The following is a 13,732-nucleotide window of genomic DNA, read 5'->3' as shown; positions in this document are numbered from 1 at the left end:
AAAAATATTCGTCGCCAAACAATATTATTATCATTCTTGACCTAGTCTTATCAATGTAAAAGTAAACATTGTACCACATGTCTAACGTTTTTATAAGGTTGATTCTCAAACATTGTATAATACATAGCTTAGCTAGCTTTACACTATATAACGTAATATAGCATGGTAGGCAGAGAGAACCTTGTGTTAAGACACTCCGTTTTCCTTGTAGTGTAAGATTTTAAAGACATTAGCATACTGAGTTGTCACCAGAGCGATGAAATAAAAATAATACGTCCTCTCGAGTGGGTATTGAACTCACAACCGTCGCGTTTACATTCAGAACCTGTACCGCTGGTCCCTGACGGCCTCGGCCTACATATACACATATAACATATACATAAATATAGTTAATTGATCAGGACACGCCTTTAAAATGACTCATATAGTCTATAACTTACTTATTATTGTTTGGTATTCTTGGTATTTCACACGACGACCGCGGACGGTTCGTAGGATTCATTCCCAGGGTTGCTAGTACGTCAAGATGTATGTTGCCAGCTGTAAATAATATATTATAATGTTAGATAAACAACAGAAACATACATAAATATAGAAAATATATGGAAGATTTTAACCGTTATTTTCTATATAAAATAATAAAAATAACAACGCTGTTCTGGAATATTAATAGTTAATAACAGTCCGTTGGCCATTTTCCGCCGAATTTTAGATTTGCATGGCGGAAATCAACGCCGCGCTCTACCAGAGCGAGAAAATGAACATAGTAAACTTTTATTTTCCGCGCGTGAGAATCGAACCCACAACCTTCCAGGGCTTGACATAAAAATACAATATTAAGTTACACGAGAGTCGTCCTTTCTATCACACTAAAACCAGAAAACGCACATGTGTATGATGCCGATACCAATAGTTGGAAACCTATCTCACCTCGTCTATGATTCTGATGGGGATGCGCGTGGGGGTGGGCGTGGGAATGCAGGGGGTGGTGTGGTGACAGGGGCTGGGTGGTCGCCTGCTGTTCACCGCACGATTGGTGTAGGGCAGAGTCTGAGTTCGTCCGCCTCCAGTTGCTGTCTGGCGGTGGACTAGAAAAAAAATTAAAACAATCTTATGTTTTGCCCATTTCAAAGACTATAAACAATAAATAAAAAAAATTATAAACAATAAAATACATACAGATTGTGATCATAAATTATATAATTTAATATCATTAATATCAAAGTATTAAAAATAATTACTGCTAAGATACAAGCTCAAGCAAGCGTTATTAAAACATACGTTAAAAATTTTATAATATTGGTGTTTAACAAACCATGCAGTATAACTTTCTAGAAACAAAAAAACCTAGGAAAAAAATTAAACAAGTAAGTGTATTATTTTATTACATATATAATATAATAAAGCGGAAGAGTTTGTTTGTTTGTTTGAACGCTAAGATCTTTGGATCTACTGGTTCGATTTACTAAGTTTTTGTTTTGTATGCAATTTATTCTGCCATGTTAGTAACAACCGTCGTTGCTAAGCACCGGTTTGCAAAGTTTCTTTGTTGTTTTAAGAAAACGTCACCCAAAATGAACTTATATTTTGATATTCATCCTTATAAAAAAAAATATTTAATAAATATTCTTATAGTTCAAGCAGCCGTAGCCGCGTCCGGGTCCACTAGTTACATATATAATTAAGAGATATTACTACCTTCAGTATAATATACGAGCTTCACGGCTCTACTAATAAAAAAATAAAATGTATTGGAAATGGGCATAACATTTAATACACCTATTTCGCTCAGCCTTACACTGGATCTAGTGTTAAGACACTCCGCTTTCCACTTCCGTCGAGTCCTTTAGGCAATGCGTTTTGTGGCGTAACTGAACTCCGAGCTTTGCCTCAACAACAAAGCGAAGAAATGAAAATATTAAAAGCTCTGCGTTCAGTTCCACTAATAGCAGGAGCTTAAAAAAAATGATTTATACTTTTAACTTATTTGCAATATATGGCCATAAAACTAATATACATAATGAGTTTCCTTCCTCATATATTTGTATTACTATTAGAAATCACGTCTTAAACTAAAATATGTATTAGGCCTATATCTAATAAAAACAATTCTGTGATTGATTCGTTATAAATTTTATTATAGCACCGAAATTAAATTATCTAAAATACCGAAAACTGTTTACAAATATAAGTAATATATACTAAATTATACGGACCTACTAATTAATTAAATGTATGTATATATTCCAAAAATAAAGATGTCTGTTTTTTTAATAAATGCCATCATTGACGTAATAACATTATTCGACAAAATTTAACGCAAATTTCCTATACTTTTAAGCCGTCGTATACTGTAATCAAAATCCTTTTTCAAGTTAACACAATACCAACACAAGTTTCCTGCTCCCTATATATATATATACATATACATACAATTTATTTAGGAACAATAAATTTATTAATTATGAATGAGTTTCTAAGAATGGACGTTAATAATATGGCCTGAATTAATTTAATCGATGTGTCATACTTAGGTAGGCTTATGGCAAGTAACAACAAAAGAATAACACAGCGTGGCTTATTATACCAACGTCATAAGGAACTAGTGAGAATTGCGATTTAAAATTATTTAAAATATTCATTCATTTAAATTTACAGCTACAAAGACTATTTATTAATTTTGTAGTGCCACGCTGTATCTCGCATACATCAGGGAAGGCAGAGGGAACCTAGTGTTAAGACACTCCGTTCTCCATTATCCGCCGAATACTGAAAGCATTGAGCGTTGAGTGGCCGAACTCAACTTACCTAAAGAGTCAAATGAATATTTCATTTCCCAGAGTGAGAATCGAACCTACAGCCTGTCGCTTCCCTGCAGTCCTGCGCCACTACTGGCCTCAACGAAATCCACAAAGACTTAAAACTTTAAAACGAAACAATAAAGATTCCGCAATAAGAATCAATAAAATAACCATAAATACCGTTTCAAAAAAAATAACTGCTCCAATTATATTACATTTACCATTAATACACGGTTTAATGATCTGTTTTTAGTGGTGAAAGTTATCACCCGATTCCGCTAGTTTCGAAACGAGTATTGTTGCAATACTTTTTTACATTTTTAAAGTGTTATTTCACACTTAAGAATGAAAAAAAAAGAAAATTGTTAATTTATATAAAAATAATTATCTGTGGCACCATATGACATCTACAAATTACTTCAATAAACGTTCCCTGTTCGTTCCGAGACACGGAAGATAAAGCACGTTGTTTTATTAGGTTATGGGCCCAGACTCCAGCCCAGGCTCTTTAAAGTTTTTTTATTGCTAAGTATCGCGAAAGTGTTAAAAAGTTATCAAGTTATTTGTGTGATAATAAATTTCGCAGTAGGATATTTAGATTAGCAAGATTAGGCATCAAATTTATTTAGTTTACATCAAGCTAAAAATGGCTGCCAATTACATTGTAAATGTGCCGAAGTTAAGAGGCAGAGAAAATTACAGTGAATGGGCATTTGCAGCGCAAAACTTCTTAATCCTTGAAGGGATGATGAAATGCATCAAACCAAAGGAAGATGTGGGATTGTTTGCCCAGGATGATGAAAAAACTAGAGCGAAACTAATTCTTACGATTGATTCTTCATTATATGTGCATATTAGAAATGTTTCTACTACAAAGGAATTATGGGACAAACTAAAGGCTTTATTTGATGATTCCGGATTTACGAGAAGAATTAGCTTACTACGAAATTTAATTTCTATTAGATTGCAAAATTGTGGTTCTATGATTGCATATGTGACACAAATAATAGAAACAGGGCAAAAGTTGTGTAATACAGGATTTCAGTTAAACGACGAGTGGATTGGTTCGTTGCTATTGGCAGGGCTGCCTGAAAAATATGCCCCCATGATAATGGCCATCGAACATTCCGGTATTCAGATAACAACAGACGCCATTAAAGGTAAGTTACTTGACATGGAAACCGGAAACGGAACGAATGGAATGAACGATGAATCGAATGGCGCTTTGGCTATTAGTAATAAAGGTTGGCAGCATTCATTGACGACAAGGAAGTCTATGGTAAATAGAAATGGCGGCAATCATGGCGGTCAACATGGAATGACATTGACAACAAAAGCTAAGAAAGAAATTAAATGTTATCGATGCAAACAAATAGGTCATTATAAGTCACAGTGTACGGTTAGAGTGTCGAATAACAAAGAAAATGAACGTAAACAAACAAATGCGTTCAGTGCGATCTTTCTAAGCGGAAACTTCAACAATCAAGATTGGTATGTTGATTCTGGAGCCAGTGTGCACTTGACGCCAAATAAACAATGGCTGAAAAATATTTCTTATAAAAAGGAAGGTCAGACCATTATAGTAGCCGACAAAACAAAAGTGCCAATCACATGTTCCGGCGATATAGAGATTTCTACCATAGTTAATGATTGCAGTTTTGATGTGGACATAAAAGATGTGTTTTGTGTACCGGAATTGACAACTAACTTACTTTCGGTTAGTCAATTAATTCACAAAGGGAATAATGTTGTATTTACTACTAATGCCTGTGAAATATATAATCAGAAAGGTACGCTGGTGGCTAAAGCATTATTAAAAAATGGAGTTTACAAGCTACAACTTGAAGAAAATATATCTGCAGCAGCGATCATATCTGGTGAGCTCTGGCATCGTAGGCTGGGACATATAAACAGTGAATGTTTGAATAAAATGAAAAATACAGTTGATGGATTAAACTTAAAAGAGATAGTTGACATTACAAAGTCTACGTGTACTGTGTGCTGTGAAGGTAAACAAAATAGACTACCTTTTACTCATATTGGTAAGAGAAGTACAGAAGTATTGAACATCATTCATACAGACATATGTGGTCCTATGGAGTGCGATTCTATTGGAGGTTCTAAATACTTCATTTTATTTATTGATGATTTTAGCAGAATGACAGCTATTTATTTTCTAAAAAACAAGAGTGACGCCTTGAAATGTTTTAAAGAATATAAAGTGTTCGTTGAAAATCAGACAAATAAAAATATAAGAATTATTAGAAGTGACAATGGAAGAGAATTTTGCAATGCTGAGTTTAATGATTACTTAAAGAAAATGGGAATACTGCATCAAACCACATGTCCATACACACCTGAACAAAATGGACTATGTGAGCGTATGAACAGAACTTTAGTCGAGAAAGCAAGGTGCATGCTTTTTGATGCACAGTTAAGCAAGACATTCTGGGCTGAAGCTACAAACACAGCAGTATATTTGCACAATCGCACAGGTTTATCCACATTGCAAGGAAAAACACCATATGAATTATGGCATAGTGTCAAGCCAGATATAAGTCATTTGAGAGTTTTTGGCAGTATGGTAATGGTACACATAACTAAAGAAAGGAGACGAAAGTGGGATAAAAAAGCTACAAAAGGTATTCTAGTAGGGTATTCTGATGTAAGCAAAGGCTATAGAGTGTATGATCCAATTAAAAGGGTCATAACAACTAATCGAGATGTGATAGTTGTCGAGAAAGAAAACACTACCATAGCAGTGACAGAAAAGGAAAATATAAATGATATAGACAAGCCATCTTCAGTGGGGGATATGAAAGAAAATGATTCTCTCACATCCCATGAGAAATCTACAAATTACTCTGATTCTGAGTATACACCCAGTGAGTATGAAGATGTAGAAGAAAGTTTACAAGAACCTGTGATAACTAGAAGGGAAGTTAGAAACAGAAAACAACCTGATAGATTTGGTTTCAGTAGTCAACAAAGTGTCTATCTTCAGGAAGTTGGAGACTTAACATTGCAAGAGGCATTGACTGGTAATGAAAAAGAGTATTGGCAAAAAGCATTAAAAGAAGAACTTCAATGTTTCGAAGAGAATCAGGCTTGGGAGTTGGTCGATGCTCCAAATAGTGGTTGTGTGGTGCACTGTAAATGGGTTTTAAAGAAAAAATGTGATGTGAATGGTACAGTTCTATATCGTGCACGCTTAGTGGCAAAAGGTTTCACTCAGAGACCTGGTGTGGACTACAATGAAACATTCTCTCCAGTGGTTAGATATTCCACCTTAAGATTATTATTTGCTTTAACTGTAAAATTAGATTTTAAAACAACACACTTAGATGTAAGAACAGCTTTTTTAAATGGACATCTTGAAGAAGATATTTATATGCAAAAACCAGATTGTTTTAGTGATTTAAATGATGGTAAAGTCTTAAAGTTAAAAAAGGCCATTTATGGGTTAAAACAATCTTCAAGAATGTGGTATAAGAAGGTTGACGAGTGTTTGTGTAACATTGGTTATGTAAAATCTAAATATGAACCTTGTTTATTTATTAAGAGAAACAAGAAGTGTGTAACTGTAATTGCTTTATATGTAGATGATTTCTTCATATTTTCTAATGAATGTAATGAAACAATAAACTTAAAAAATTCTTTAAGAAACAATTTCCAAATTAAAGACCTAGGTACTATAAGACATTGTTTGGGTATGCGAGTAATGTGTAATAAAAATTATGTAACATTAGACCAAGAAGGTTATATAGACCAGTTGTTAGGTAAATTTAATATGTTGAATTGTCACACATCAAATACACCAATGGAATGTAAACTGAATCTTAGTATAGGTAATAAGTGTGATACTAGTATACCGTATCAATGCCTGATAGGTAGTTTAATGTATTTGTCCGTTTTAACTCGACCTGATATATCATTTTCAGTGAGTTATATGAGTCAATTTAATAATTGTTATACTAAAGAACATTGGCAACATTCTAAAAGGATTTTAAGATATTTAAAGAAAACAAAACATTATGTTTTAAAGTATGATTCAAAACTTAATTCTGAAATAATTGGTTATGTTGATGCTGATTGGGGGAGTGATATTATTGGTAGAAGGTCATATACAGGTTATGTATTTCAATTATCAGGTGCTGCAATATCTTGGGAAAGTAGAAAACAGAAGGTTGTTGCACTCTCTAGTACAGAGGCAGAGTATATAGGGATATCAGAAAGTTGTAAAGAAGCTATTTACATACAAAACTTGCAATGTGAAATTACTGACAGTTTATATACTATTATTCTTTACAATGATAACCAAAGTGCACATAAATTGTTATTGAATCCTGTTTTCCATAATAGATCTAAGCATATAGATATAAGATTTCATTTTTGTAAAGATATTATTGCTCAAAAGTTAGTACATGTAAAGTACCTATGTACAGCTGATATGCCAGCTGATTTGTTTACAAAGAGTTTAAGTTCAAATAAGCATAACATTTTTGTAAAAGCTATAGGTTTAATATAAAATTAAATTACTTGTATTATTTTTATATAGTGGGGGTGTTAATTTATATAAAAATAATTATCTGTGGCACCATATGACATCTACAAATTACTTCAATAAACGTTCCCTGTTCGTTCCGAGACACGGAAGATAAAGCACGTTGTTTTATTAAAAATATATAGAAAAAATTACAAATTTGAACGTAGCGGGATTTGAACCTGTGCCTCTTGGAAACTGTCCGATCGCTTTACCCAAGGTATGGCTCAGTTAGAGACGATTGCCAAGAGGCGCGGCTTCAAATTTTTATATGTACCAGTGGACCCGAACGCGGCTGCTACGCCCGCTTGGACTATCCGAATATTTATTAAATATATTTATGAAATTATTTTCAGTTTTCAATAGAGAGATTAATAAGTATTTTAATAAATTGGTATATATCGAAAATATTACAAATATGAGAAAAAAAAGTATCCTATGTTCATCCCGAGACCCTCAAGTATCTCTATGAGTATTTTATCACAATTAAATTAGCGGTTTGACCCTGATTGCGTAAAAGACAGACAGACAGACAGACAGAGTTACTTTCGAATTTATAATATAGGTATGGGTTCTAAGAAGTATATATAAATTACTTGTTTACCTATGTGTTTTTCGTTTTAAATGCAACACTTTCACAAAAAAAAATATCAAAGGACTTTTATCAGTATAAGATAATCCCATTCTCATCGCGAGCTATCGTGTAGAAATTAGATTAGAATATCACATACATATTACTCGCTCCAATACCTACATATGTACATATATTTTTTAACAGTTTCCAATAAAATTAACTTATCACGAGCGTAGGTATCTCATACATAAATTGAGCATATTTTTTTTTAAATTCACGCTATTTTCCGCAGGTAGGCAGACGGAGCCTAGTGTTATGACTCTCCGATCCCCACTTTTCGTCGAATTTCGGGGGCATTGCGTGTTGAGTGGCTTAACTCAACGCCGCGCGTTGCGTCGACACCAGACCGAAGAAATTAAAATATTACATATTTCATTTCGACTAGTGGGAATCGAACCCAGAACCTGCCGCGCCTGCGACTATGACTGGTCTCATTAAACCATTTGACGTTTACCAAGTAAGGCTAATAATACAATTAAACAAGTTTAGGGCAATTCTTAAATTTAAAATAAATCAAATTTCATATGAGCGTGCAACCGACGATTGCAGTAGAGCTCAATTAAAATCGTATTATGGCATGACATAAAATGATGGATAGAATAAATGTCGAAGTTTAATTGTTTCACGCTTTCTTTTTATTAGCTTCACGCTATATCTAACTTGGGAACCTAGTGTTGAGACACTCCGTGATCATAAAGGTATTTCCATATCCCATTTTCCACTGAAATTGGAAGGCATTATGTATTGAATTGCGAAACTCAGTGAGGTAATCGAACTTGAATAGGAATCGAACGTACAACCTATCGAATTACATGCTTACATTGATAAATATCACAGGTTTAATAATACTCACATGAAGTTAAATACAGTGAAGAAGAAACGTTTGTCTGTCTCTCTGCATAATAATAATAATAATCATTTAAACAATACCACAACTTAGTTTATTATCCACGTGGACAACATAAATTAATCATAATATGTGAAAATAAAATTTTCCTACATAACTCCTTGTCTCTTATTCATAGTTTTCTAAGTCTTCTTTAGTTTATTCTTAAAATCTCGACGATCAATTTGTCCCTTTGATAATTAAAATAAAAATAATATGGACTTCTTAATAGCTTTAAAAAGGTAATTAAAAATATAAACTTGCAAATTATTCGTCATCGACATAAAACCTGTTAACATTCATCCATACTTATAATAAAATCGTAACGGATCGGTGTCTGTATATGGAAGATATATAAGAAAAAAAATGTTATTAGTCTTATTTAATAAAATAATAGAACCAAAACGAATGATTTTTAAAATGTTTGTCTGTGCGTTTGCTCACGCCAATCTCAGAATCGGCTTAACCGATTTGATTGCAGTTTCCGCTATTATATTTTTATATGTTTGTTCGACGATTTAAAAGTGCTCATAATATTCTATTTGAATAAATAATATTTGGAATTTGAATTAACAAGGTTTCCTTGCTTGGAGTTTTGAAGAAACCGAAAGTAATGCAGATGAGTAAATTAATAATTATATAATTCAAGCGGGCGAAGCCCCGAACGGGTCGTTAGTATATAAATAAACTCTAAACTTTGACAGAACAATCAACATGTGTTTCTGCAACGCTACGTTACTTATCAACGATCCTATATTTCGCACCTAAGCGATAAATCAAAAAATAACGTTATTGATCAAACTTATAAATCGTGATTCATACTATCACATGAATATAAATTTAAATCTTTTTTTTATTTCACACTGAATTCCGCTACAGGAGTGTACCTAGTGTTAGGACACTCCGATCCCCACTTTCCGCCCAATTTTCGAAATATATCGTTTAAAATGGGGGGATTCAATGAGAGAAACGGGATGAAAATTTTATTTCCTCATGTAGTAATCAAATAACGATGATCTAAATACCAGTAAACGCGACAGGCTGTGGGTTCAATTCCCACCCGAGGAAATAAAATATGCAATGGGTACTTATAATAATAAAATACCACTTCATAAATTAATTAATTATAATTGTTGTCAAATACCAAATACTGATAGTATATGGTATTTAAGAATTGGACTTTACAAGTCCGAACTGATTTACACATTTTTTTTTACAGATTGAATGATACTTAGGCGCGTATTATTTAAGCATACGAGTTTACGTCCATTATTTATTTTATGTGAAGCAATATTTAAGTGCGAATGCCAATTTTTTGTTTAATCATTTACTTTTACGACGTAATTCCATATTAAGAATACGATGTTAATTTAAAGATACTACTATAATGAATAATTAATTTTACATGTTTAGTGTCCATAATTGCATAATTTTTAACGTGTTTTCATTAAATAATTTTATTTTAAAACAGTCATTAAGAGTTTGAACTCACTGGCTATCATGTTTTCGGTAACTTTCACTTACCTCAAATAAACAGTGCTTCCATAGGGGCTTGTGTCATGTTTTCTGTCCGCGGGCCGCCTCATAGGACCTACAGAACTAGAGGCACGACCCCTTTGTCCTGGACTCCTAGGCGTAGGGGAAGTCCCCCCACTCCTACCACCATGCCCATATTGCGTTGCTAACGTTACCTCCTCGGGCTGTTGACAAAATTCATTAAATGTATTAACCAATAGAAAAGCTAATTAATTAACTATATACGATTTTTTAATGGTTTTTATGTTTTTTTTCATATACAACATTAGTACTATCTTTTCCATGAGCCGTAAATAATCGCTAACGTCATTGCAAAGATATAAGAATGTAAGCCATAAAAACTTATGTTATTTCTATTTACTAACCAATTATTAGCATGCCATACATTTATTTTATTGTTAGTTACTTATTGAAATATCCTGCAGAGATATGAATTTTATAATATGAGCGTAAACAATGTGTTTTTTTGTTAAGATAATTAATTGATTACGGCTAAAAAGCAATGCATTAATTAATTAGGTATCATGCTAATCTCAGAATCTTTTTGATAGAGAAACAATAATTATTTTTAAAGAATTTTTATCACATATGGCTCCATTGAGAATAGAGCCATATTTCATAATTTGTTATTTAAAAAAAGACATTTAACTGTGACATTCTTTTATAATAGAAAATTATTAAAAAAAATATTTCATAGTTTCAGTCAATATTCCATCACGAAATAAGTTACAATTAAAATATTTTACTTATACAGTTGTTAACATGTACGGCATATACGGCATATATTGTTACTTTTTTTACATTTACATTTTGTCCTGCATATAGTAAGTCAGACAGAAAATATATTGCTAATATTTCATATTTTGACCAAATTTGAGATACTATATATAATAATAATTATCCCAAAGGGGAATCGAACCCACAAGCAGCGCAACACTCAAATGATACTGCACTAGAATACTATAGACTCAATAGTGTAAATAAATTCTCATTATTTTATTATAAATTAAGTATATATCAATAAATAAAGCATTTACATAATAAGTATAAGACATAACATACATTATTTTACACAATCTAATGTTATAATTAAAAGGTTTCATTTATTTTAAATAAAAGTGGTTTAATAATATTCATACGCTACTACATCAAGTACGACTAACACTAAATGGTAGTTAAAATAACATGTCATGCTTAAAAGCAACATCTCATAATTTAGTATAACAGGAAAGAAAACAAAAAGGAACCTAAAAATTCCTAGGCTTATTTAATAACTCTTTTAAAATTTGTAAGAATTAATATTTGAAGAATGTTGAGAAACAAATGAATAATAAGAAGGTTTTAGAATATAACATCATGGTTATTAGAGTTCAACATATTTCAATATAGATGTGTTTATAAAGTAAACAGATGATAAACTTGTTGAACACATGTTACTTCAAAACTTTAGAATTGCTTTCTGCTTTGAATATTAATTGAGAATAATTTTATTGTTGAAAGAAAAAATGGTGTTCATGTAGAATAAATTAAAATTAAAATATTTTATATATTTTTTATTATATAATAAATAAAATAAAATATGAAAGTTAATTAAAATATAAAAATAATAAGTGTAAATTTAAAAGTACATCAAAACATATAAGTAACAAAATATCTTAATACTATGTCTCTTTGCTTACACTGCTGTATGCAGGATACAGTACAAAGCTAAAAAGAAATAAAATAATAACAACAACAAACCCAACTGCTATGAAACTACTATGGATGAAATTAAAATTTGCAAACAATATAAATATTGTGTATAAGCAGATTCCGAAATGTGGAACCTTTGTAGCTTCTTGCTTTGGTGGCTGTGCTGCAGCAACATTAGGGAGGGACCCACTCCTGAATGTTCCCAAGCTCTGTTGTGTTGGTATTAAAGAGTCTATCCCAATCTCTGTTGTGTTGGTACTAAGGACCTCTGGTTCAGGAGCTTTGACTTTGGCTCGACGATTACTAGAGTTAACCTGTAACCATCTTTTCTCAGCAATGGCCCCTTAAACTACTTTATTTATTTGAATTATCATAATAATAAGAAATGTTGTTAATTTAACAATAACTATGTATTAATACAATATTTGTAATTATTATTTAAATTCTACTAGTTTGATTGGAAAAATATGACTATTGAGTAATGTATTGTAGCCGTACACTGTATGGCTGGTTGCTCCATTATAAATATAAAATTTTTACATAAAACACATCACTATGACCTGAACTATTCATAAATATCATTAAAAAAATATTTGTTTATTTATAAATTATTTTATTTCTCTTTATTTACTATTCACCTTTATTGAAAAATATCCATGAATCATGCAAATGATTATAAATTGAGAACTACTAATAACAATTCCGCTTTATCAAGTAATAATAATTAATATAATTTACTCACATTGAAGTCTATAAATTGTGAATGAAATATAGGATAGTTATAGCTGTTTTATAGAAATATTATATCATTTATGCACAGTAACATTCTCAGATCATATTCTTAATCTCGTTATTGTTTAGTATGTGTAAAGGATACAATAATAAAACAATTTCGACAATGACAGTTGTTAATTATTATAGGAACCGAGTTTATAGAAATATTGTACATATTAAATAAATGTACGATTACTATTCAGTTAGTAATTAAGTCGCAATATTGAAATGATTATTGTTTACGTCGGCTAGCACATTTGACGGCCAGGAAGCGATTGCCTGAGTAAATAGGCGACCCGCGACATACCTTATTGGTTGCGTCGGAAACTTCACGCATAATTTTTTCAAAAGCCGCTGTTTCTTCAGCCTGCTTTTGATTGTGGAGGGCAATTTTTTCACTAAATTTTCTAGGATTCGCCATGATGATCAACAAACATTTATTCTTCTCTTTTTACATCACAATTTTCTACGCTCATAGAACCAAAACGCGCCTGCCTGTCAGACAGTAATTCGATGCTACCATAATAAAAAAATGCGACATGCTAAATTTTATAGATAAAATAAGTTGTACGACATTTAAAGAGTTGAAGTTAAATGTAATCATTTGAATTATGAAAAGAAGAAACCTATAAAATTATTTACAAAAACCAATTATAAAATTGAATGTTGTCTTAAAACGTAGCTTGACTTTTATAAATTTTTGATATAATATCAATAAATAAATTTAGATGTAATATTTATATAGACATATAAATATTACATCTAAATTTATTTATAAACGTTACTCTTTTAGTCTCATGCTTGTATGGAAATTATATAGTAACTAAAGGCATAATATATAATAATAAGTAAAAACGTTGAGGATT

The 13,732-nt window shown here is 31.6% G+C and overlaps 1 protein-coding gene across 5 annotated transcripts in view; it reads right to left on the bottom strand.

The window, feature by feature from the left end:
- LOC146532059 (uncharacterized) overlaps positions 1–13,376 on the bottom strand; it is a 28,118-nt gene extending 14,742 nt beyond the window's left edge. For 3 of the 5 annotated variants that reach the window (XM_085197017.1, XM_085197019.1, XM_085197018.1), the window contains exons 1-5: positions 13,174–13,376; positions 12,227–12,406; positions 10,389–10,564; positions 931–1,088; positions 441–540 (exon numbers count right to left, since the gene is read on the bottom strand). In XM_085197017.1, coding sequence (XP_085053143.1) covers positions 441–540; positions 931–1,088; positions 10,389–10,564; positions 12,227–12,406; positions 13,174–13,287 — 728 coding nt within the window. In that variant the 5' untranslated portion in view covers positions 13,288–13,376. The remainder of the gene's footprint in view (positions 1–440; positions 541–930; positions 1,089–10,388; positions 10,565–12,226; positions 12,407–13,173) is intronic. The other 2 variants (XM_085197020.1, XM_085197021.1) reach the window with 1 other exon arrangement.
- Between the last annotated feature and the right edge of the window lie 356 nt (positions 13,377–13,732).

This window comes from Heliconius melpomene, chromosome 14 (assembly GCF_056956725.1).
Source record: "Heliconius melpomene rosina isolate 202511_hmr_F chromosome 14, ASM5695672v1, whole genome shotgun sequence".
Taxonomy (NCBI): domain Eukaryota; kingdom Metazoa; phylum Arthropoda; class Insecta; order Lepidoptera; family Nymphalidae; genus Heliconius; species Heliconius melpomene.
The sequence above is the reverse complement of the archived record's forward strand: the minus strand, read 5'-3'. Positions and strand labels throughout refer to the sequence as shown.